Source organism: Oryctolagus cuniculus, chromosome 17 (assembly GCF_051225735.1).
Source record: "Oryctolagus cuniculus isolate XC-2025 breed Fujian yellow rabbit chromosome 17, ASM5122573v1, whole genome shotgun sequence".
In the NCBI taxonomy this organism is placed as follows: Eukaryota; Metazoa; Chordata; class Mammalia; order Lagomorpha; family Leporidae; genus Oryctolagus; species Oryctolagus cuniculus.
In genome coordinates, this window is record NC_142883.1 from 43,787,217 (window position 1) to 43,809,392 (window position 22,176).

General features: G+C 42.3%; 1 protein-coding gene across 6 annotated transcripts in view; it reads left to right on the plus strand.

Moving 5' to 3' along the window:
• Window positions 1–22,176, plus strand: part of NLK (nemo like kinase) — a 188,186-nt gene that overhangs the window by 142,302 nt on the left and 23,708 nt on the right. For 5 of the 6 annotated variants that reach the window (XR_519262.5, XM_089317474.1, XM_089317473.1 and 2 more), the window contains 4 exons: window positions 791–897; window positions 2,570–2,655; window positions 11,196–11,405; window positions 16,346–16,447. Coding sequence is in view for 5 of the 6 variants with exons in the window: in XM_089317474.1 (XP_089173600.1) it covers window positions 791–897; window positions 2,570–2,655; window positions 11,196–11,405; window positions 16,346–16,447 (505 nt within the window). In the remaining variant the exon portion in view is untranslated. The remainder of the gene's footprint in view (window positions 1–790; window positions 898–2,569; window positions 2,656–11,195; window positions 11,406–16,345; window positions 16,448–22,176) is intronic. The other variant, XM_051824611.3, reaches the window with a different exon arrangement.

Here is a 22,176-nt window from a genome sequence, read left to right on the forward strand (position 1 = left end):
CCAAACTTAATGAGTTCTTAATTGCAGGCAAGGTCAGAGACCAGTGTCTTCCATTCTACCTTTGGCAAAAACCAGTTCTTTCATGTTTAACACTGATGTAAGCAAGGGCCATTTGTATGGCTCTTGGGCTCTAGCCTTTGATAGACTGCCATGTGTTGTTTGAACAAAACCATGGGGATATGACAAAGTAGCAAGGATAGCAACCTTGAATTGCATAAGGGGGATAGGGTTCATAACATACAAAGTTATTGAAAAAATAAAAGAATAAGCATGTTAAGATTGTAGAGAAATTTGGATTTGAAGTCATCTTTTTATGTGTTTGGGATTAGTACCATCATTTTAAAATTAAAGCTTAAGCCACCGTTGATGGATTGGTTGTGATCTTTTCTGTTGGTGCCATGGTTGCCTAGGGTGAGATCACCAGTCTTCTTATGTTTGAATACTGCATTAACACCTCTGAGTAGACCTTGAAACTGTTTGGTCTTCACACTTTTCCTGGCCTGGCTGTTTTTTAAAATGTTTACCTTTGGTTGTCTCTTTTATAATGCTGATTATAAGGAAATCATTTGGTTGTTTACTTCTGCTAACTTTTAAATATAAATTCTTTTCATTTTGGCAATGTTTTATCTTGTGCGGGCTGAAGTTTTCACCTCTGTCGTACCATCTACAAGCTTTCTTTTCCTAAACTTTTCCATCCTTGAGAATCAAGGTTATTCTCTAGATCTGGTGACTACTTTGAGAGAATTGGGGGCTGAATTCTCTAAACTCTCCTTAACATAAAAACCTCAAGATACGTTGTCACAGAATTGATGCAGAGTGACCTACATAAAATTATTGTGTCTCCTCAACCACTCAGCTCAGATCATGTCAAAGTTTTTCTTTATCAGATTTTGCGAGGTAAGATTTTCTTTATGAAGGAAAAGGCAATGTCATGGTATAAATGAAATGTTTTGTTTTTCATCTGATCTTTCAAGTTTTCTTCCTCAAAGACTTTTTTTTTGCCAAAGTATATTTCATAATTGTTATATCTGATGTTAAATAAGAATGATGTGTAAAGGTGGTCAAATAGTACTCACTTTCAGTGATGGAAGAGAAGACCCTGCCAAGTTCATTAGATAGTTGAGTGAGTTAATCTACTAAGGTAAACAAGCAGAATGATTTGTTTCAAATCCATTAAACAGTCTTGAATTCTTGATAGATTAGGAGCATTTGGCATCTTGTGACTAAGTTAAAAACCATCTACATTGCCAGAATATTGGCACCTACATGGCTGAATCCAACTCTGGAGAAACAAAATGGCCCTTAAAACCAAAGCAGATGAGAAAGACTGATAGAAGAGGGCAGTTGATTAACTCCAAGCTAGGGGATTAAGAGCATGGACTTGCCTGATAAAATTATTTGGGCCAACCTTACTGATGCCTCTTCTGGCCATCAGTTGTGTCCTTCAGAATTTTGTTGTTAGAAATGGAGACTTGTTATGCTGACAGAGTAGTCTTACCTAGTAAAACATTTTCTGCCCCGACAGAATTCACAGAATCAATAGATTCTTAATAGAGATTTCAAGACATCTGCCAAAAGAATTAAAACATATGAGCAGTATTAAAGCTAGAAAATTTACCGCCAATAAATTTGTTGCTATTCTATGGCAGAGGGAAATGGGAAGGATATTGGCTCTTCTCACACTTGAGAAAAGTGTGATTTGTTACATTTTATTTAAAAAAAAAAAAAGAGAGAGAGACTCAGCCATGAAGCTGAAGCCCCCAGTCTTTTATGTCAAAAATATTTTTTTAAAGATTTCTTTTATTTATTTGAAAGACAGTTACAGAAGGTAGAGAGAGAGAGGTCTTCCATCCGCTGGTTCACTCCCCAGATGGCCACAATGGCTGGAGCTGTGCCAATCCAAAGCCAGGAGCTTTTTCCAGGTCTCCCACACGGGTGCAGGGGCCCAAGGACCTGGGCCATCTTCTACTGCTTTCCCAGGCCTTAGCAGAGAGCTGGATCGGACGAGGAGCAGCCAGGACTAGAACCGGCCCCCATATGAGATGCCGGCGATTCAGGCCAGGGCTTTAACCTGCTGCGCCACAGTGTCGGCCCTTATGTCAAAAATATTTTAAAAGTGGTAAAGAATATTACTGACAATCTGGGCGTTTCCTGAATTTTGTTGTAGCAGTGAAAAATCTGTCTTGGGAAGGTCTCCCTGTTAATGGAATCTGTTAGAGCAGGTGCAGAGTGAGTAACAGATCTCTAGCAGTCACACTGATGAGCAATTCAAAGATGTTAGTGTGATCATTCTTAACCCCTGTGCCTGAGAAGCTTATCTGTATTTAAGCCTACATAATCTTTTGAATTATAGACATTGTCTCCAAAGTGCATAGACCTCTGATGAGACTTTATTTTACTCTGGCAAAATTAGTTTTTTGGATGTAACACTAATAATATTTTTAATAATGTTCATTGTGTAGTTATTTAGGGAACAATTTTAAATTCTGTTTCTTTCAAGTTTTTTTTTTTCCAAACTGAGTAAATAAAAATAATTAAATGTCTGCAATAAATATGTTTGTTATTTCAGGTTTGAAATATCTCCATTCAGCTGGCATTTTACATCGAGACATTAAGCCAGGGAATCTGCTTGTGAACAGCAACTGTGTTCTAAAGGTAGCTTTTTTAGTTTATTTAAATATCTGAGAAAAATAAGAATTTCACCTTAAAGAAGGCTAAGAACAACATGCTTTTGTGGAATAAATAGTTAAGCTTATCCTCATAACTACCAAAAATTAAAGAACTCAGTTTTCTCTGGCAATATCAGTCATAGCCCTGATAACTAATCTGTAGTCTTAGCTCATGTTTTTTAATGATATTTTGCCTGTGTTTTGGAAACTTAGAAATTGGAATTATAATGTGACTAGAAAGAGTAAACAAGGTGCCTTCTTTTCAGATTGTTCCATTATTAAAGGAAATGTGTATCAGGAAAAAATATTAAAAGACCAATAAGCTCTTTTTTCTGAGAATGAAGTATGGCTTTTGGGAAGACTATATTTTACACTGTTAACATTTCTTTATGCTGTTTGACTAAAGTAGCAAAGGAGGAAGCAGAAACATTGAAAAGTGAAAATGCTAACCACATGTCAAATATATTTCCACAATATATAGTAACCACTCCTCAGTTACTTCTCCAAAGAAGAATTGATTTCAGGATTAATTATATTTAGTAGTCCCAAAATCTCAAGTCACCAATTTTACTTCTCTCCCTAGTAACACTGCTCACTTACAAGCAGCAAAATCCACTTCTGTGCATTTCTCTGCCTCTAATACAGAATTCCTATTCCACCATATTTTCCCCCATCCTAGAAATCAGAAATAAGGGCCTTCCTAAAGTTGTGTCATCTCTAAGTAGCCAAATAAAAAGCCCACTTAACCTTACCACTTACCACTTAAAGTAGCTGAGGAGCTATTGTACTACATGGTGCATCAGTCAACAGTAAATATTTTTGCCACTTCAATTGACATATTTGAAAAGGAAAACTTTTTTAAATGTTCCTACTTTAAAAGTAATCAAGACTATCATTATTACTTAGATTGTTGGCAGTTAAATTAAGCAAGTGTGAAGTATGTAAATAAATTTCTGTTTTTAATTTTTTTTAATCTTTTATTTAATGAATATAAATTTCCAAAGTACGACTCATGGGTTACAATGGCTTCCCCCCCCATACCGTCCCTCCCACCCACAACCCTCCCCTTTCCCACTCCCTCTCCCCTTTCATTCACATCAAGATTCATTTTCGATTATCTTAATATACAGAAGATCAGCTTAGTATACCTTAAGTAAGGATTTCAACAGTTTGCTCCCACACAGAAACATAAAGTGAAAAATAATAGATGATTTTTTTTAAATGATGATGAAATCAGATCAGACCTATTGTCATGTTTAATCCCAGTGAGAGTCAAGTTGGGAATTGATAATTTCTTTTTTTTTTTTTTTTTTTTTTTTTTTACAGAAGATCAGTTTAGTGTACATTAAGTAAAGATTTCAATCGTTTGCACCCCCATAGAAACACAAAGTGAAATATACTGTTTGAGTACTCATTATAGCATTACGCCTCAGTGTACAGCACATTAAGGACAGAGATCCTACATGAGGAGTAAGTGCACAGTGACTCCTGTTGTTGACTTTACAAATTGACACTCCTGTTTATGGCATCAGTAATCTCCCTATGCACCAGTCATGAGTTTCCAAGGCTATGGAAGCCCCTTGAGTTCTCCGACTCTTATCTTGTTTAGACACGGTCATAGTCAAAGTGGAGGTTCTCTCCTCCCTTCAGAGAAAGGCACCTCCCTCTTTGAAATTTCTGTTTTTAATTTTAAAAGCTTTCTTTGAACAGTGTGCCAATTCTGTTTAAAAGAAGGTAGGTTTATACGGCTTATGAATGAAAATTTGCTCTTCATTGTGGCCTTAAAGAGCTGTGACCCTTTTTAAACTCTAGAAAGATTAAAAACCTGCTTTTCATATTTTTCCTGAAATAACTGATTATTATAGTTCATTCTTTTTCCACAGAGAAGGTGACTGCCCCCCCCAATTCTACTGAAGTAAATATTCCTTACATACATCTTTGATTTCATCCACTTGTAACTTTTTACTTTTTTAAAATTTTATTTTCATTTTTTATTTAAAAGACTGATGAAAACAGAGACAGACAGATATCTTCCATCTACTGGTTGACTCCTCAAATGCCTACAACAGCCAGGGTTGTACCAGGCCAAAGCCAGGAATCTTACAACTCAATCCAGGTCTCCAGGCGTGGGTGGAATCCAAGTACTTGAGCTGTCTCCTAAGGTGCACTTTAGCAGAAGGCTGAAATTGGGAGCAGAGCTAGAACCCAAACCCACTAATTCTGATATGGGGTGCAGGTTTGCCAAGCGGTTTCCTAACCCTGTGCCAAACACACACCCCACTTTGCACCTTTTTTTTTTTTGTCCTTTTAAAACTATTTATTTGAAAGGTAGAGGTCTTCCATTGCTGTTCTACTTCCGCCCATGGCTGCAGTGGCTGGGGCTGGTGCAGACTGAAGCCAAGAACCTAGAACTCACTCTAGGTTTCCCCCATGGGTGGCAGGGGCCCAAGTACTTGGGCCATTATCCACTGCCTTCCTAGGCCATTGGCAGAGAGCTGGATAAGAAACAGAACAACTGGGATTCAAACCAGAGCAGCTGGGACTCAAACCAGCATTCCTATTGGTGATGCCGGCGACACAACCTGTAGTATAATCTGTGCCACAATGCTTGCCCCCACTTTTCACTTTTTAAAAAGAGCTTATAGTTTATCCCTTTACCCCTTTTAATCTTTAACAATAAAAAAGTTAAAACCATATATATTGGGGCCGGCACTGTGGCGCAGCGGGTTAAATAAAGCCCTGGCCTGAAGCACTGGCATCCCATATAGGCAGTGGTTCTAGTCCTGGCTGCTCCTCTTCCGATCCAGCTTTCTGCTATGGCCTGGGAAAGCAATAGAAGATGACCCAAGTCCTTGGGCCCCTGCACCCACGTGGGAGACCCGAAAGAAACTCCTGGCTCCTGGCTTCGGATCGGCACAGCTCCAGCCGTTTTAGCCATCTGGGAGTGAACCAGCAGATGGAAGACCTCACTTTGTAACTCTGTCTTTCAAATAAACAATAAATCTTTTTTAAAAAAAAAAAAACATGTATATTTAAATTCTTTGTTCTATTCCTAGCAAATCAGTCTTTTGACAATTTAAGCCAGTTTCTTATTTTGGTTTTTGGTTAGAGGTCTTCACAATGGACTTTGTATATAACCTGCCATGTTTGATGTTATTAACTGCTTAAAACCCATTTTCCTAATTGTCTGTTATTATGGTATTGTAACCCCTGGCTGCATGAATTGATAACTATAAGAAAATGTCACTTGTAAATACATAACACAGAGATGAGAAGAAACTGAAATTCTGCTCTGCTGCTTTGACATATCTTAGAAGGCTTATTTTTAAAAAGCCAGAGTAGAGTGCTAGACTAGATACAATTCTTCTCAAATGTACAGATTCCCTGAAGATAATTGTAACAAAATCTTCTTTTAAATTAGTACTCTCTTTTTTTAAGATTTTAAAATTTATTTTGAAAGAGTAATAGGGAGAGAGAGAGAAAAATATGGGACTAGTGCTGTGGCATAGTGGGTTAAGCCTCCCCACCTGTGGCACTGGTTCATGTCCTGCCTGCTCCTCTTCCGATCCAGCTCTCTGCTGTGGCCTGGGAAAACAGTGGAAGATGGCCCAAGTCTTTGGGCCCCTGCACCCATGTGGGACACCCGGAAAAACTCCTGGCTCCTGGCTTCGGATCGGCGCAGCAGCGGCCATTGCAGCCAGTTGGGGAGTAAACCAGTGCATGGAAGACTTCTGCCTCTCTCTCTGACTCTACCTCTCAAATAGATAAATAAATCTTAAAAAAAGAGAGAAAGATATTCCATCTGCTGGCTCATGCCAAACTCAGGAACCTGGAACTACTTCCAGATCTCCAATGTGGGTGGCAGGAGTCAAAGACTGGGCCGCCTTCCATGGCTTCTCCAAGCAGAAGTGGAGCAGCTAGGAATTGAACTGGTACTCTGATATGGGATGCTGGAGTCATAGGCGGCAGCTTAACCTACTTTCCACAATGTTGGCCCCCATACATCTTGTAAAGATTTATTTGTTTGTTTATGTGTTTGAAAGGCAGAGTGAAAGATTTCTCCCATTCACTGCTTCACTCCCCAAATACCCACAACAGCCAGAACCAGGCCAAAGCCAAGAGCCAGGAACTCCATACAGGTCTCCCATGTTGGTGGGTGGGAGGGACTCCAGCACTTGAGCTGTATCACCTGCTGCCTCCTAGAGTGTGCATTCGTAGGAAACTGAATTGCAAGTGGAGGTGAGATTTGAATTCAGCTACTCCAATACAGGGAGCAGACATCCCAAGAACCAGCTTATCACTACACCACAATGCCTGTCCCAAAATAGAACAATTTAACTTCTTTGGTTTGGTTTGGTTTAAAGATTATCCTAAAAGTTATGGCCAAATAAAAGAGTTTTTAAAATACTAATATGTTATGTGAACTCAACCCTTTGGGAGGACATGATATATGTTTTTTATTGTTGTATTATAGTTTTTCTGTTTGATGGAGAATTTCTTTCACTGTTAAGTTTTAAAGATGTTGGTTTCAGTGTAGGCATTTGGCACAGTGGTTAAGAAGTTGCTTGGGGCAGCTGTATCCATGTTGGAGTGCCTGAATTCAAGTCCTGGCTCTGCTCCCAGTTTACTAGTTTCCTGTCACTGCACACCCTGGTGGTCAGCAGGTGATGCAAGTACCTGGGTCCCTGCCACCCATAAAGAAACCCAGACTGAGTTCTGAGTTCTTGGCTTTGGCCCACCCCAACCCTAGATGTCGTGGGCTTTAGAGGAGTGAATCAGCAAATGGAAGGTCTCTGTCTCTGTCTCTCTGCCTTTCAAATAAATAAAAACTAAAAAACATTGGATGCATACTGACTTATCCCCCACATAATACATAATACATATGAATTAATCTGGTGCAGGAATTCAAATCAGAAAAATAAGGCAGGGGGTGGGGTGGGAGGTAGCGCTGTGGTATAGCAAGTGAGGCCGCCGCCCGCAGTGTCAGCATCCCATGTCGGCGCCAGTTCAAGTCCCCACTGCACCACTTCCAATCCAGCTCTCTGCCGTGGCCTGGGAAAGCAGTGGAGGATGGCCCACTTGGGCCCCTGCATCCACGTGGGAGACCCGGAGGAAGCTCCTGGCTTCGGATCAGCTCAGTTCCAGCCATTGCAGCCATTTGGGGAGTGAACCAGAGGATGGAGGACCAATCTCCCTCCCCTTCTCCCCCTCTCCCCCTCACCCCTCACCCCTCCCCCCTCTCTCCCTCCCTCCCTCCTTCTCTCCCTCCCTGCCTTCCCCCCTCCCCCACCTCTCTGTAGCTCTGCCTTTCAAAAAAAAAATCTTAAAAAAAAAAAGGGGAAAAAAAAGGGAATTCAACTCAGAAAGAGGAGATTGCCAAAAATTAGAGATAAATTTTGTTTTCTATAAGCAGTGGTTTTCAAGCTTTTTTCTGAAGCTACCAGAACCCTTTTTCTTTTTCTTTCTTTTTTTTAGACAGTGAGAAAGAGAGAGAGAGAGTTATAGACAGTGAGAGAGAGACAGAGAGAAAGGTCTTCCTTTCCATTGGTTCATTCCCCCAGTGGCCACCACGGCCGGTACTACGCTGATCCAAAGCCAGGAGCCAGGTACTTCCTCCCGGTCTCCCATGCAGGTGCAGGACCCAAGCACTTGGGCCATCCTCCACTGCCCTCCCAGGCCACAGCAGAGAGCTGGACTTGAAGAGGAGCAACCAGGACTAATACCCGGCGACCCAACCGGGACTAGAACCTGGGGTGCCGATGCCACAGGCAGAGGACCAGCCAAGTGAGCCACGGCACTGGCCAAACGCTTTTTCAAATAAGATTTTAATCTGAGACCTGAAGTTAGAAAATAAAGTTAAAATGTTACTTCATCATTTATATAATTTTTTATTTAGATAATATTGACTTGTAAATTAGAACACTGAAGCTTACATGGCTATTACTATCTGATCTTAACGCTAGTGCTGTTACTTTTTATGTTTTGCTTGCCCAATGTCAATAAAATCTTAATTCTTAGAGATAAACAGTAGTTGGTGGTGTTACTGCTGCTGTTTATTAATAGCTCACTTGGAAAACTTAGTATTCCTTTCAGTTAAACAGAAATATCTAGAAAACACTTTTTCATAGGTCTGCATAGAAGTTAACCATCTTTCTTATTTGTAAGTATTCCTGTATTCTCAAGATTCTGGCCTACTGTCAGAAGTGTTAACAAGTGCTCAGTTAAATATTTGTGGTGTGAAGACATGAATGCACTTATTAGCTTTAGCATCTGTGCTGCTGCATTTTGGCATGCACACATTGGGGCGTAAGTTAGGTATGTTAAGTATGTTAAATGTGCCAGTTTGAGTCCCAGTTACTCATTTCAGATCCAGCTTCTTGCTAATGCACCTGGTAAAGCAGAGGAGGATGGCCTGAATATTGAGCTCCTGCCACCCGTGAGGGAGACCCAGATGGAGTTCTAGGCTGCCGGCTTAAGTCTGGCCCAGTCGTAGCTATTATGGCCACTTGGGAGTAACAAGCAGATAGAAGATTGCCTTCCACCATCTGCTCTCCTAAACCTCCCTTACTCCTCCCCTCTGCCTTTCAAATAGATTAATCTTAAAAAAAAAAAAAAAAAAAAAAAAAAAAAAGATAGTAGACATAGTGTTAGCCTAGGTCTTTAAGATATACCTCCTGGGGCTGGCACTGTGGCATAGTGGGTAAAGCCTCTGCCTGCAGTGCCAGCATCCCCTATGGGTGCTGGTTCGAGTCCCTGCTGCTCCACTTCCGATCCCACTCTCTGCTATGGCCTGGGAAAGCAGTAGAAGATGGCCCAGGTTCTTGGGCCCCTGTACCCGCGTGGGAGACCCGGAAGAAGCTCCCGGCTCCCGGCTTTGGATCAGCACAGCTCCGGCCATTGCAACCAGAGGATGGAGGACCAATCTGGGAGTCACATCTGGGGAGTGAACTAGCAGATGGAAGACTCACTCACTCTCTCTCTCTCTCTCTGCCTCTGCCTCTTTGTGACTCTGCCTTTCAAGTGAACGAATAAATCTTTACCAAAAAAAACAAAAAAGATACACCTCCTTGGGGCCAGCACTGTGGCACAGCCAGTTAAGCCATGTCGGCAGTGCTGGCATCCTATATGGATGCAGGTTCACCTCCTGGCTACTCCACTTCAAGAAAAAGATACACCTCCTTTATCATATCTTCCTATATTGAAAATAGGTAATTAAACCTAGAAGTGTGCATTCAGCTAATTTTTTTCTGTAGTTGCCAATTGGAAACATTAAAAAGGGGTAGAATTTTTTTTAAGATTTTATTTATTTATTTGAAAGGCAGAGTTACATAGAGGAGAGAGTTCTTCCATCCTCTGGTTCACTCCCCAAATGGCCGTAGCGGCTGGGCCTGAACCAGGCCAAGCCAGGAGCTCAGAACTCCATCCAGTCTATATGGTTGCAGTGGCCCAAGCACTCAAACCCTCTTGCACTCTTTCCCAGGCACATTAGTAGGGAACTGGATGGGAAGCAGAGCAGCCAGGACTTGAACCAGTGTCTATAGGGGATGTTGGCATCCCTGGCAGTGACTTAACCCCCTGCATTCTCGTGCTCGTCCTGGGAAGAAAATAGAATATTTTTTTTAAGATTTATTTACTTATTTGAAAGAGTTACAGAGAGAAGGAGAGGCAAAAAGAAAGAGAAAGAAAGCAGTCTTCCATCCGCTGGTTCACTCTCCAGTTGGCCACAATGGCCAGAGCTGCGCTGATCAAAGCCAGGAGTCAGGAGCTTCTTCCAGGTCTCCATGGGTGCAGGGGCCCAAGAACTTGAGACATCTTCTTCTTCTTCTTCTTTTTTTTTTAGAAATTTTTTTTGTTTGTTTTTAAGATTTATTTATTTAAAAGTTACACAGAGAGAGGAGAGACAGAGAGAGAAAGAGATCTTCCATCTGATGGTTCACTCCCCAACTGGCCGCAATGGTCGGAACCGCGCCAATCCAAAGCTAGGAACCAGGAGCTTCTTTGGGTCTCCCACATGGGTGCAGGGTCCCAAGGACTTGTGCCATCTTCCACTGCTTTCCCAGGCCAAGCATAGAGCTGGATCAGAAGTGGAGCAGCCAGGACCTGAACCAGCACCCATATGGGATGCTGGTACTTTAGGCCAGGTTGTTAACCTGCTGCGCCACAGCACCAGCCCTGGGCCATCTTCTATTGCTTTCCCAGGCCATAGCAGAGAGCTGGATTGCAAGTGGAGCAGCTGGGACACTAAACGGTGCCCATATGGCATGCTGGCACTGCAGGCGGAGGCTTCACCTGCTACGCCATAGCACCAGCCCTGTGGGAAGAATTTTTTTAAGATACATCATTTTATATAGAAACAGTGATGTTTGAGACCAGATTATTTATTGATATAAAGTATTTTCTACCTGTATCATTGAACTTTAGAAGTTCAGAAGTCTACCAAGTTTTTGGCGTTTTGCTTTGTTTTTGCTCTTCCATTTGTAGCTGTAGTTTCTGCTCGATAATATTTTGATTATCTTTCCTGTTTAGATTTGTGATTTTGGATTGGCCAGAGTTGAAGAATTGGATGAATCCCGTCATATGACTCAGGAAGTTGTTACTCAGTATTATCGGGCTCCGGAAATCCTGATGGGCAGCCGTCATTACAGCAATGCTATTGACATCTGGTCTGTCGGATGTATCTTTGCAGAACTACTAGGACGAAGAATATTGTTTCAGGCACAGAGTCCCATTCAGCAGGTATGATTTTATTTTAAGGCTTTAGTAACTTTTCAGTTCTATTACACACATGTCTTGGGCTCATTCACTGTACTGTCAAATTTGCTTTTAGCAAATTCCAGTTCACTTAAAATTCAGAATTTTAGAAAGTTGAAGATTACAGAGAGATTCATTTGCAAGTTAGAAGCCTGTTGGAGATGTTGACTTTATTAAATGCAGCAGTCTCTGCAGTAACAGTTTGCACAGGTGTAATCTGCAGTTGTCAGAGAGCTTCTGTTCTTTCTAGCTGAGTGAATGTATCTGGTGACTTAATGTACTTACACTTTGTGCTATAAATGTGAAATTTATAATGCTGATTATTTATAAAATAAGATTTGTTTTATTTGAAAGGCAGAGTTGGAGAGAGAGAGAGAGATGGGGGTGCGGATCTTGCATCTGCTGTCTCACTCCCCGAATGCCCGCAACAGCCAGGGCTGAGCCAGAGCAAAGCGATTCAACTTCACCCAGGTCTATCACATGGGTGCAGGGACCCAGATACTTGGGCCGTCTTTTGCTACTGTCCCAGGTGCATTAGCAGGGAGCTGGATCAGAAGTGGAGCAGCTGGGAATTGAACTGGTACCCACATGGAACTCCAGCGCTACTGACAGCTGCTTAACCTGCTACACCACAGCACTGGCTCAATGCTGACCTCTGTAAATCTGATCACTGGAGAAAATTTTCTAACTTTTTTTGTTGAGCTAAATTATTTGTGGGAGAAGACATCAGGAGATAATTAAAATGTTTCCTTAAGGAACCATGTTACTTTATCTTTATATCTAATTCATTTTTATGCACATTGTCTTGGGATAATTCCTAAGTGTTTTTATTCACAAATTTTAGTAATATTATTTACATGGAAATAATGTAACAACAGTGAGCTCAGGCTGTGGAATTAGATTGGTAGGTTCAAAACCTAGCTCTGTTACTTCCTACCTATTAAACCTTTGGTGACTTAGTTAACCTCTCTGAAGTGGTAAAGCTGAAACTAAGGCCTTTATATGGTAAGCACTCATTAATCATTAGCAATTATGTTGATGGTAGTATGCCAGGATGCTCGGGTACTGTGGTAAGACAGACAAAGTTACTTTAATCCTGCCTTTGTAAAACTTTCAGGTGAGACTGAAACTAAGTAAATGTGCAAATAGATATAGTCCCAAGTAATAATAAATTTCATGAGGAAAACTTAAAAAGTTTAGGAATAAACAATGATGGGAGGGCAGAATGACCCTAAAAGATTATATGAGGGAGCATCATGCTGTGGAGGAGTGTTCCAAGAAGAGGGACAGCACAAGCAGCATAAAGAAGTCCTGAGGCATGAACAGCTGTGTCCTGTTGGAGGGTGGAATGATCAAAGAACAGCCTGTAGGAGATGACATCATCGGGGCCAGCACTGTGGCATAGCGGGTAAGGCTGCCGCCTGTGGTGCCGGCATCCCATATGGGTGCCGTTTTGAGTCCTGGCTGCTCCACTCTCAGTCCAGCTCTCTGCTATGGCCTAGGAAAGCAGTAGAAGATGGCCCAAGTCCTTGGGCCCCTGCACCCACATGAGAGACTTGGAGGAAGCTCCTGGTTCCTGGCTTCAGATAAGCCCAGCTCCGGCCCTTGTGGCCAACTGGGGAGTAAACCAGTGGATGGAAGACGTCCTCTCCTCTCCTTTTGCCTCTCCGTCTCTCTCTCTCTATGACTCTTTCAAATAAATAAATAATCTTAATCAAAAAAAAAAAAAGGAGATAACATCATGAGAGGGAAAGGGCCTGACCCTGGTGACCTGATAAGGACTTTGTATTTTATTTTGTGATGGAAAGATAGATGAAAGCTTTGAACTAGGGAGTGTTAAGATTTGATTGATCATATTTCAAAAGATCGCCTGGCTACTATGTATCTTTATAAATAATTCATGTACTGGACCAGAGATAGAATAATTAATTCTACCCTCTTTGTCCAACAAATTATTAACTAGTTTGTTAGAAACTATATATGCTGTGATGAACATTTAAATTTGTTTCTCTGTCATTCAAAATCTATTTTTTAAATATTTATTTTTATTTTATTTGAAAAGCACACAGACAGAAACAGGGACAGATAGAGATCTTCCATCTGCCAGCTTACTCCTCAAATAAAACAGCCAGGTCTGGGCTAAGCCAAAACCAGGAGCTCAGAACTCCATTTACATCTCCTGTGAAAGTGATAGAAACCCAAGTACTTGAGCCATCATCTGCTGCCTCCTAAGATGCACATTAGCAGGAACTGGATCAGAAGCAAAGTAGCTGGACTCAACCCAGGCACTCTGATAGAGGATATAGGTGTTCCATGGAAGTTTAGGATGCACCTCCAAATGCTCATGCCTAAAATATATTTTTTTAAGTTTACATCTTAAAACTTGATCCTAGCGATAAAGTATTATCAGGTGCATATAATGTATAATCCAATGTTGGGAACTGTTGACAATATCTACTATTCAATTTCTTCAGAAATTATAATTTAATAGGCCTACCCATAAGACCATCATGTCTGTAATAGACTTACCTGTAAAACTATTACTTCTGAGGCCGGCGCCGCGGCTCACTAGGCTAATCCTCCGCCTAGCGGCGCCGGCACACCGGGTTCTAGTCCCGGTTGGGGCGCCGGATTCTGTCCCGGTTGCCCCTCTTCCAGGCCAGCTCTCTGCTGTGGCCAGGGAGTGCAGTGGAGGATGGCCCAGGTGCTTGGGCCCTGCACCCCATGGGAGACCAGGAAAAGCACCTGGCTCCTGGCTCCTGCCATCGGATCAGCGCGGTGCGCCGGCCGCAGCGCGCCAGCCGCGGTGGCCATTGGAGGGTGAACCAACGGCAAAGGAAGACCTTTCTCTCTGTCTCTCTCTCTCACTGTCCACTCTGCCTGTCAAAAAAAAAAAAACTATTACATCTGGGGCCAGCATCATAGCATGACAGGTAAAACCATCGCCTGCAACACCAGCATCCCATATGGGTACCAGTTCGTGTCCCAGCTGCACCACTTCTAATCTAGATCCCTGCTAATGGCCTGGGAAAAGCAGCAGAAGATGGCTCAAGTATTTGGGACTGCACCCACATGAAGACCCAGATGAAGCACCTGGCTTCATCCTGGCTCAGCCTTTGTCATTGCAGCCATATGGGGAGTAAACCAGTAGGTGGTACATATCTCTCTCTCTCCCTCCCTCTCTCTCTCTTCCTCTCTTTCTCTCTTCCTAGCTCTGAATTGCAAATAAGTAAATAAACCTTAAAAAAAAAAAGGAAAAAATAAAGAAAAACTATCATGTCCAGGTATCAGCATGTGGTTAAACTGCTGCCTGCAACAGTAGCATACTATCTATGAACCAATTTGAGTCCATTTCCTATCCAGCTCCCTGATAATGTGCCTGGGAAAGCATCTGAAGATAGCCCAAGTGCTTGAGTACCCATGGCCCAGGTGGGAGCCCAGATGGAGTTCCAGGCTCTTGACTTCAGTCTAGTCCAACCCCAGTCATTGTGGCCGTTTGGGAAGTGAACCAGTAGATAGAAGCTTTCTCTCTCTGTAACTCTGCCTTTCAAATAAATAAATATTTTTTAAAAAAGGAATTTATCACATCTGGATTAAGAAACTGTTATAAAATTAATATGACTACTGCTTTGCATACAAAAAAGTCTAAGTAACTAAAAAAATCAGGAGGTATTTAAATTATGTATAGTGAACAAAGATCTTGGATTACTACTGAAAAGAGTGTGTAAAAGGAAGTGTGAAGCAACTGGAATGGGATTCAGATCCCTCATTTTCTAGAGAAATGCATAGGTATTGAGCTTGTCAGTCTGACATAACCATTGAAGCAGAACTTGTCTATTGTCTATTGAGATGAAAAATCAAGATCTTAAATAGGAAAGGGATCTAACATCTACATGGAAGTAATTATTTTCAGTTGCATTCTCTCAGTGTCTTTGTGAAGTAAATACACTAGGTATTCATAAAATTACTTTTCACCTATGGATCTGACACCTTTTAGACAACTTTTTAAAAGTTTCCATGAGCCAGTCATTTCCTTCTGGCTTTTAGTTTGATTGTTAAAGATCCATTAAGTATTAACCTACCATAATACCTTTATCTCAAGATGTCCTTTCCAAATACTTTTCCCAAAAAGCTTTGTATAGAGATCTTTACTACTGTAGAAAACAAGCCTATTAAGTATCGCCATTATCTTGAAGAGCGTGATGCTGATATTTACCCCATAGTTCTGATAAGGGGAGAATATAGTGTTTCTAGATGAGAAGTTCCCATCCTGGATGGGTCTAAATGAAATATCACTGTTCATTACGTTATTTAGTTAGAACAGTTGTTGCACTTCAGAAGACTGGTAAGACAGTTTGCTACCCACAGAGATTTGTTTGTGTGAACACCATTAGTCTCTTCTTTGTTGCCCACTTGCTAAATGTGGCCTTAGGCAGTTTCATTTTTGTCTAAGTACTATGCTTTTCTGCCAGTGTAATAGATTTCCACCATGATTGGAACACAAAAGGATCCCAACATTGAGAATTTAGCTTTCATTTTGGTATGAATGTTTTGAATATTTGTTAAATCAGAAATGACTGATTTGTGGATTGACTCGTTGATGAGCTTACGTCCATTTGAAGCATCAGGATCCATTCATTAACTACCGGGAAAGAACAGTCATCAGCCATCATCCAAAGACCAGTTCAACCCTGCAAGGGTCATAGATGTTATGCTCTCAGGACAACAGGCAGGCAGATGCAGATTCCTAAATTGCTCTGGCAATAAGTGATAAAGTGAAAGTAGGGGCTCCTATCAGTTTATCTGGACCTGATTTTAAGACTTTTCCCCAAATTTGATCATCATTTCTAAGGTTGTGATTTAAGAGTGATGAAAAGCTGTTTCCATGAGCTCACTGTCCACCTGTATTTCATGTTTCCTTATAGTTGGATTTGATCACAGATCTGTTGGGCACACCATCACTGGAAGCAATGAGGACGGCTTGTGAAGGCGCTAAGGCACACATACTCAGGGGTCCTCATAAACAGGTAAAGGAGGAAGGAATCTGTACCTTGTAACCATCTGTCTTGGCAGATTTTCCCTTCCATTGTAATAATATGTTGAGAGTTTATTTAATAAATGTCTTTATTTAAAAAGACATACTTGGAGCCGATGTTGTGGCGTAGTAGGGGCAACTGCCACCTGCGATGCCAACATCCCATATGGATGCTGGTTCAAGACCTGGCTGCTCCACTTTCAATCCAGCTCCTTGCTAATGCACCTGGGAAAGAAGCAGAAGATGGTCGAAGTACGTGGGCCTCTGCCACCCACGTGGGAGAACCAGAAGAAACTCCTGGCTTCTGGCTTTGGTCTGGCCCAGCCCTGGCCATTGCAGCCATTTGGGAAGTGAACCAGCAGATGGAAAATCTTTCTCTCTCTCTCTCTCTCTCTCTCTCTCTCTCTCTCTCTCTCTCACATGGTCTCTCCCTCTCTCCCTCTAATCTGCTTCTCAAATAAGTAAAATAAATCTTTTTTAAAAAAGGAAAAGAAAGTGACAGAAACAAAATTTTTTAAAAAGACATTTTTTATATTATGTCCTCATATAAGAAAACTTTGTTAAACCAAATAAAATATGGTCATTCCCATACCTTTGCATATCTTTGTAGCACCTTTGCTAATAAATGATCTCTGACTTTGTCTCTGCTATTTTTTTTTAAAGATTTTATTTATTTATTTAGAAAGTAGAGTTACCAGACAGTGAGAGGGAGAGAGTGAAAGCAAACTGTTCACTCCCCAAATGGCCGCAACAGACAGCACTGGGCCAATCTGAAATCAGGAGCTGGGAACTTCTTCCGTGTCTCCCACTTGGGTGCAGGGACCCAAGCACTTAGGCCATCTTCTGCTGCTTTCCCAGGGCATAGCAGAGAGCTGCATTGGAAGAAAAGCAGTCGGGACTAGAACGGGCATCCACATGGGATGCCAGCACCGCAGGCAGAGGATTAACCTACTACGCCGCAGTGCCAGTCCCAATCCTAGTTTTTTTATATGATGGGGAAAGTTACTGGAGATACAGCTTTGCCCTGAGAACCACAGCCTAATACATTTTCATTAAGATGTCCTTTCCAAAAAGTGAGCCAGAGTATTTGGTGTCTCTCATTTCAGCCAGGAAAGTGAAGCATTTGCAATTGTACTCTTGGCATGAACACAAAATCATGAATGTGAATGTTGTTACAAAAGAAGTGTGAAGAGAGATTGCCAGATATGCACCTATCATCATTACTTGATTCGGCCAAGACACTGCTGAGAAAGACGAGATCATTTTTATCTTCACCCTGTTGATTTAGCAGAAATTTTTTCACATATTTTCCTAATTTCCTTTGGACTAAAACTTAATAATATGAGGAGTGAGAAAGGAGAAAAAATTTTCTTGGAAAAGCAAACCGAAATGGGGCAGATGAGGCTTGGACAGGTTGAGCTGGCAACTGATCTCCTCTCCTCTCCTCTCCTCTCTTCTCCCCTCCCCTCCCCTCCCCTCCCCTCCACTCCCCTCTCCTCTCCGTCTCTCTTTTTTTTTTTTTTTTTTTTCTTGACAGGCAGAGTGGACAGTGAGAGAGAGAGACAGAGAGAAAGGTCTTCCTTTTTGCCGTTGGTTCACCCTCCAATGGCCGCCGCGGCTGGCGCGTTGCGGCCGGCGCACCGCTCTGATCCGATGGCAGGAGCCAGGAGCCAGGTGCTTTTCCTGGTCTCCCATGGGGTGCAGGGCCCAAGCACCTGGGCCATCCTCCACTGCACTCCCTGGCCACAGCAGAGGGCTGTCCTGGAAGAGGGGCAACCGGGACAGAATCCGGCGCCCCGACCGGGACTAGAACCCGGTGTGCCGGCGCCGCTAGGCGGAGGATTAGCCTAGTGAGCCGCGGCGCCGGCCCTTTTTTTTTTTTTTTTTTTTTTTTTTTTGGACAGGCAGAGTGGACAGTGAGAGAGAGAGACAGAGAGAAAGGTCTTCCTTTGCCGTTGGTTCACCCTCCAATGACTGCCACGGCCGGCGCGTTGCGGCCGGCGCACCGCGCTGATCCGAAGGCAGGAGCCAGGTGCTTCTCCTGGTCTCCCATGGGGTGCAGGGCCCAAGGACTTGGGCCATCCTCCACTGCACTCCCTGGCCACAGCAGAGAGCTGGCCTGGAAGAGGGGCAACTGGGACAGAATCCGGCGCCCCGACCGGGACTAGAACCCGGTGTGCCGGCGCCTCAAGGCAGAGGATTAGCCTAGTGAGCCGAGGTGCCGGCCTCTCTCTCTTATATTGATACCAGGTGACTCCACTGGGAGATGCAGGCAGCTATACTAAATACCTACTCCCATGGTTTCTTTTAAGTTGGACTTTGAGAGGAGCCGATGGATAGTACCAAATGACAGACTGAGTTGAACATTCTTCTCTGTCACTAGCCAGATATTTGGTCAAGGCCTTGCCTTCCCCCTTGCAGTTCCCACTGTTTAAATCTAGCATGACTCCAGAACGTTTGTTTTCAGACATAAAGGACAGCACTGAGAAGTGTGTTCTATTCTTAAAAAAAAAGGTAGAAGTGTTATGTCTGTATTTTAAATAGCCTGCTGATAGTTATATCTTTTTTGTTGCATTTAATTTAGAGCTGTAAAATAATTTGAGGCCCTGACACCCCTAGAAGAACACAGTAAGTCTGGACCTACTAGGTTTACATTGTAGAAGGAAGTAACAAGATCTATTATGTTCTATTTTTTTGGCCAGTGTCGGGAGCACTAAACTAATTTATCAGTACCTTATGGTAAATGTGTCCTCAGAAGAAGCACAAAAATTTTCCTCTTTTACTAACCTTTTTAGATCACTGAGTCTTACCTAGCTAGAGATAGCTGGTAATGAAAAGTGCCACACTTCATCTCCAGAGAAGTCTCAACTATTATTGCTAATGGTTGCCAGTTAATTAATCCTCTGTGGCAAAGAGTTGCTATACAACAGTGGAGAGAGCAAGACTTCGTGAGGAATTTCCTATCTGCTGTCTAGAAGAGCTCAAAAATGTATTTACTGTAACAAAGTCAGTGAGCAGTCCTTTTTTTTTTTTTTTTTTAATTTGACAGGCAGAGTTAAGACAGTGAGAGAGACAGAGAGAAAGGTCTTCCTTCCGATGGTTCACCCCCCAAATGGCCGCTACTGCCCGTGCGCTTTGCCAATCCAAAGTCAGGAGCCAGGTGCTTTCTCCTGGTCTCCCATGCAGGTGCAGGGGCCCAAGCACTTGGGCCATCCTCCACTGCCTTCCTGGGCCACAGCTGGACTGGAAATGGGGCAACTGGGACTAGAACCCAGCGCCCATATGGGATGCCGGCGCCACAGGCAGAGAATTAACCAATTGAGCCAGGGCGCCAGCCCAAGTGAGCAGTCCTTTGAGCATTCCTGGCAAGTGAGTCCTTTTGCTCCTAGGAATTTTAAGAATTGTTGGAATAGAAATTACATGAAATTTTTTCCCTTTATATAAATTAAAAAATAAAATTATAAAAATGTTGGTGCTTTCTATTCAATAAAATATTGAATATCATATTTTCTAAAACAAAAGAAGGAAGAAAGGAAAATTTGAAGTTCCTTTTTACTTTAATAAATTACATAGGTTGAGATTACTAACAGAACCCTTTCATGTACTTTTATTTTTAAGATTTATTTATTTATTTGAAAGTCAGTATTACACACAGAGAGGAGAGGCAGAGAGAGGTCTTCCATCCAGTGGTTCATTCCCCAATTGGCCGCAACAGCCAGAGCTGCGCCATTCCAAAGCCAGTAGCCAGGAACTTCCAGGTCTCTTACGTGGGTGCAGGAGCCCAAGGACTTGGGTCATCTTCTACTGCTTTCCCAGACCATAGCATAGAGTTAGATTGGAAGAGAAGCATCCGGACTAGAACTGGTGCCCATATGGGATACCGGTGCTTCAGGCCAGGGCGTTAACCCACTGCACCACAGCACTGGCCCCTTTCATATACATTTTTAACACAAATTTGCCACTTAACATTAATGCCTCCTAAAGTTTAACATTTTGCTTAGCACCAATTTTACCACTAAAACAGTAAAAGCAGTAGCATTTGTTAGTCTTAGTGTTGAATATTTTTATTTTAAAGAGAAAACTATGGGCCAGCATCATGATGTAGCAGGTGAAACCATTACCTGCATGCATGTCCCCGCTGTTCCTCTTTCAATCCAGTTCTTTGCTAATGGCCTGGGAAGGGCAGCAGAAGATAGCCCAAGTGTTTGTGCCCCTGCCACATGGGAGACCCTAGCTTCGGCCTGGGTCAGCACTGGCTGTTGCAGCCATCTGGGGAGTGAACCAATTGGTAAAGGATCTCTTTATCTTTCTCTCTCTCTGTAAAGCTGACTTGATTGATAAGTAGATAGATAGATTTTCAAAAAGAAAGAGAAAACTAGCTAGGAAACCATTTCTGCTCAAAGGCTAGATACACCTTGCCCAGACTTGACAGATTTACCTTTAAATTGTTTTTAACCAGACTGCAAATGGTTTTCTCAGAGTCTTTGAACACTAACCAGAGATTTTGTGTAAACTATTCCTACCATATGTATAACTAAATGGAAACGAATGTAGTGTATTGCCTGGTTCCATTTTTCTGCCAGCATTGAAATCACTTTTTATTTATATTTTGATCTTTATATATACTATCACCACTCTCAGGAGAAGCTGACAGGATCTTGAAGTTCTTTACCTATACCACCAGTCAGATTCCATCTTTTCCTTTTCTATCCCCTACCCCCAACCAGGCCCCACAATGCACATTTACATGTCTCTTGTTAGTCTCTTAGCTCTTTGAAGATATCTCCGTTTATGTTACAACTTTGGTTTTTTTGAATATTTATTTTGTTTATTTGAAAGGCCGAGTTACAGAGAGAGAGAGAGATCTTCCATCTGCTGGCTCACTCCCCAAATGGCTGCAACTGCCAGGACCGAGTCAGGCTGAAGCCAGGAGCCAGGAATTTCATCCAGGCTTCCCATATGGGTGCAGGGGCCCAAAGACTTGGGCCATCTTCTGTTGCTTTCCCAGGCACATTACCAGGGAGCTGGATTGGAAGTGGAGCAACCAGGACTTGAACTGGCGCCCATATAGGATGCTGGTGTAGCAGGCAGCGGCTTGACCTGCTACGCCACAATGCCAGCCCCTTTATTACTTTATTTGAGAAGCTGAGAGACAGAAAGACAGCTCCCATCCAGTAGTTCATTATCCAAATGCCTGCCTGGCCAGTGCTAGTCCAGGCCAAAGCAGGTATCCCATGTGGTTGGTAGCTATCTAACCGCTTGAGCCTCACCTGCTGCCTCCCAGGGTGCACATTAGCAGGAAGCCAGAATCAGGAGTGGAGCTGAGACTTAAACCAAGGAACACCAGTGTAAGACATGAGCATTCAACTGCTGCCTTTCTGCTAAGCCAAACCCACGCTTATCCCAACATCTTAAATGAGAAAAATCATTATTATCTCAATTTATGCAGAAAAAAACATTTGACATGGTTCAGTCCTTTTTAATGTCTTAATAAGGAAATTTTTACAAAAACTTATAGAAAAAAATTAATGGTTATTAATTTACTTTTAAATTTTGTATTCATTTTAATTTTCTGTTTGAAAGAGAAACAGGCAGATAAAAATCTTCCATCCACTGGTTTACTCCTCAAATGTCCACAACAGCCAGGGCTAGGCCAGGATGAAACCACGAGCCTAGTTTCAGTTGAAGTATCACATATGGGTGGCAAAGACCCAAGTATCT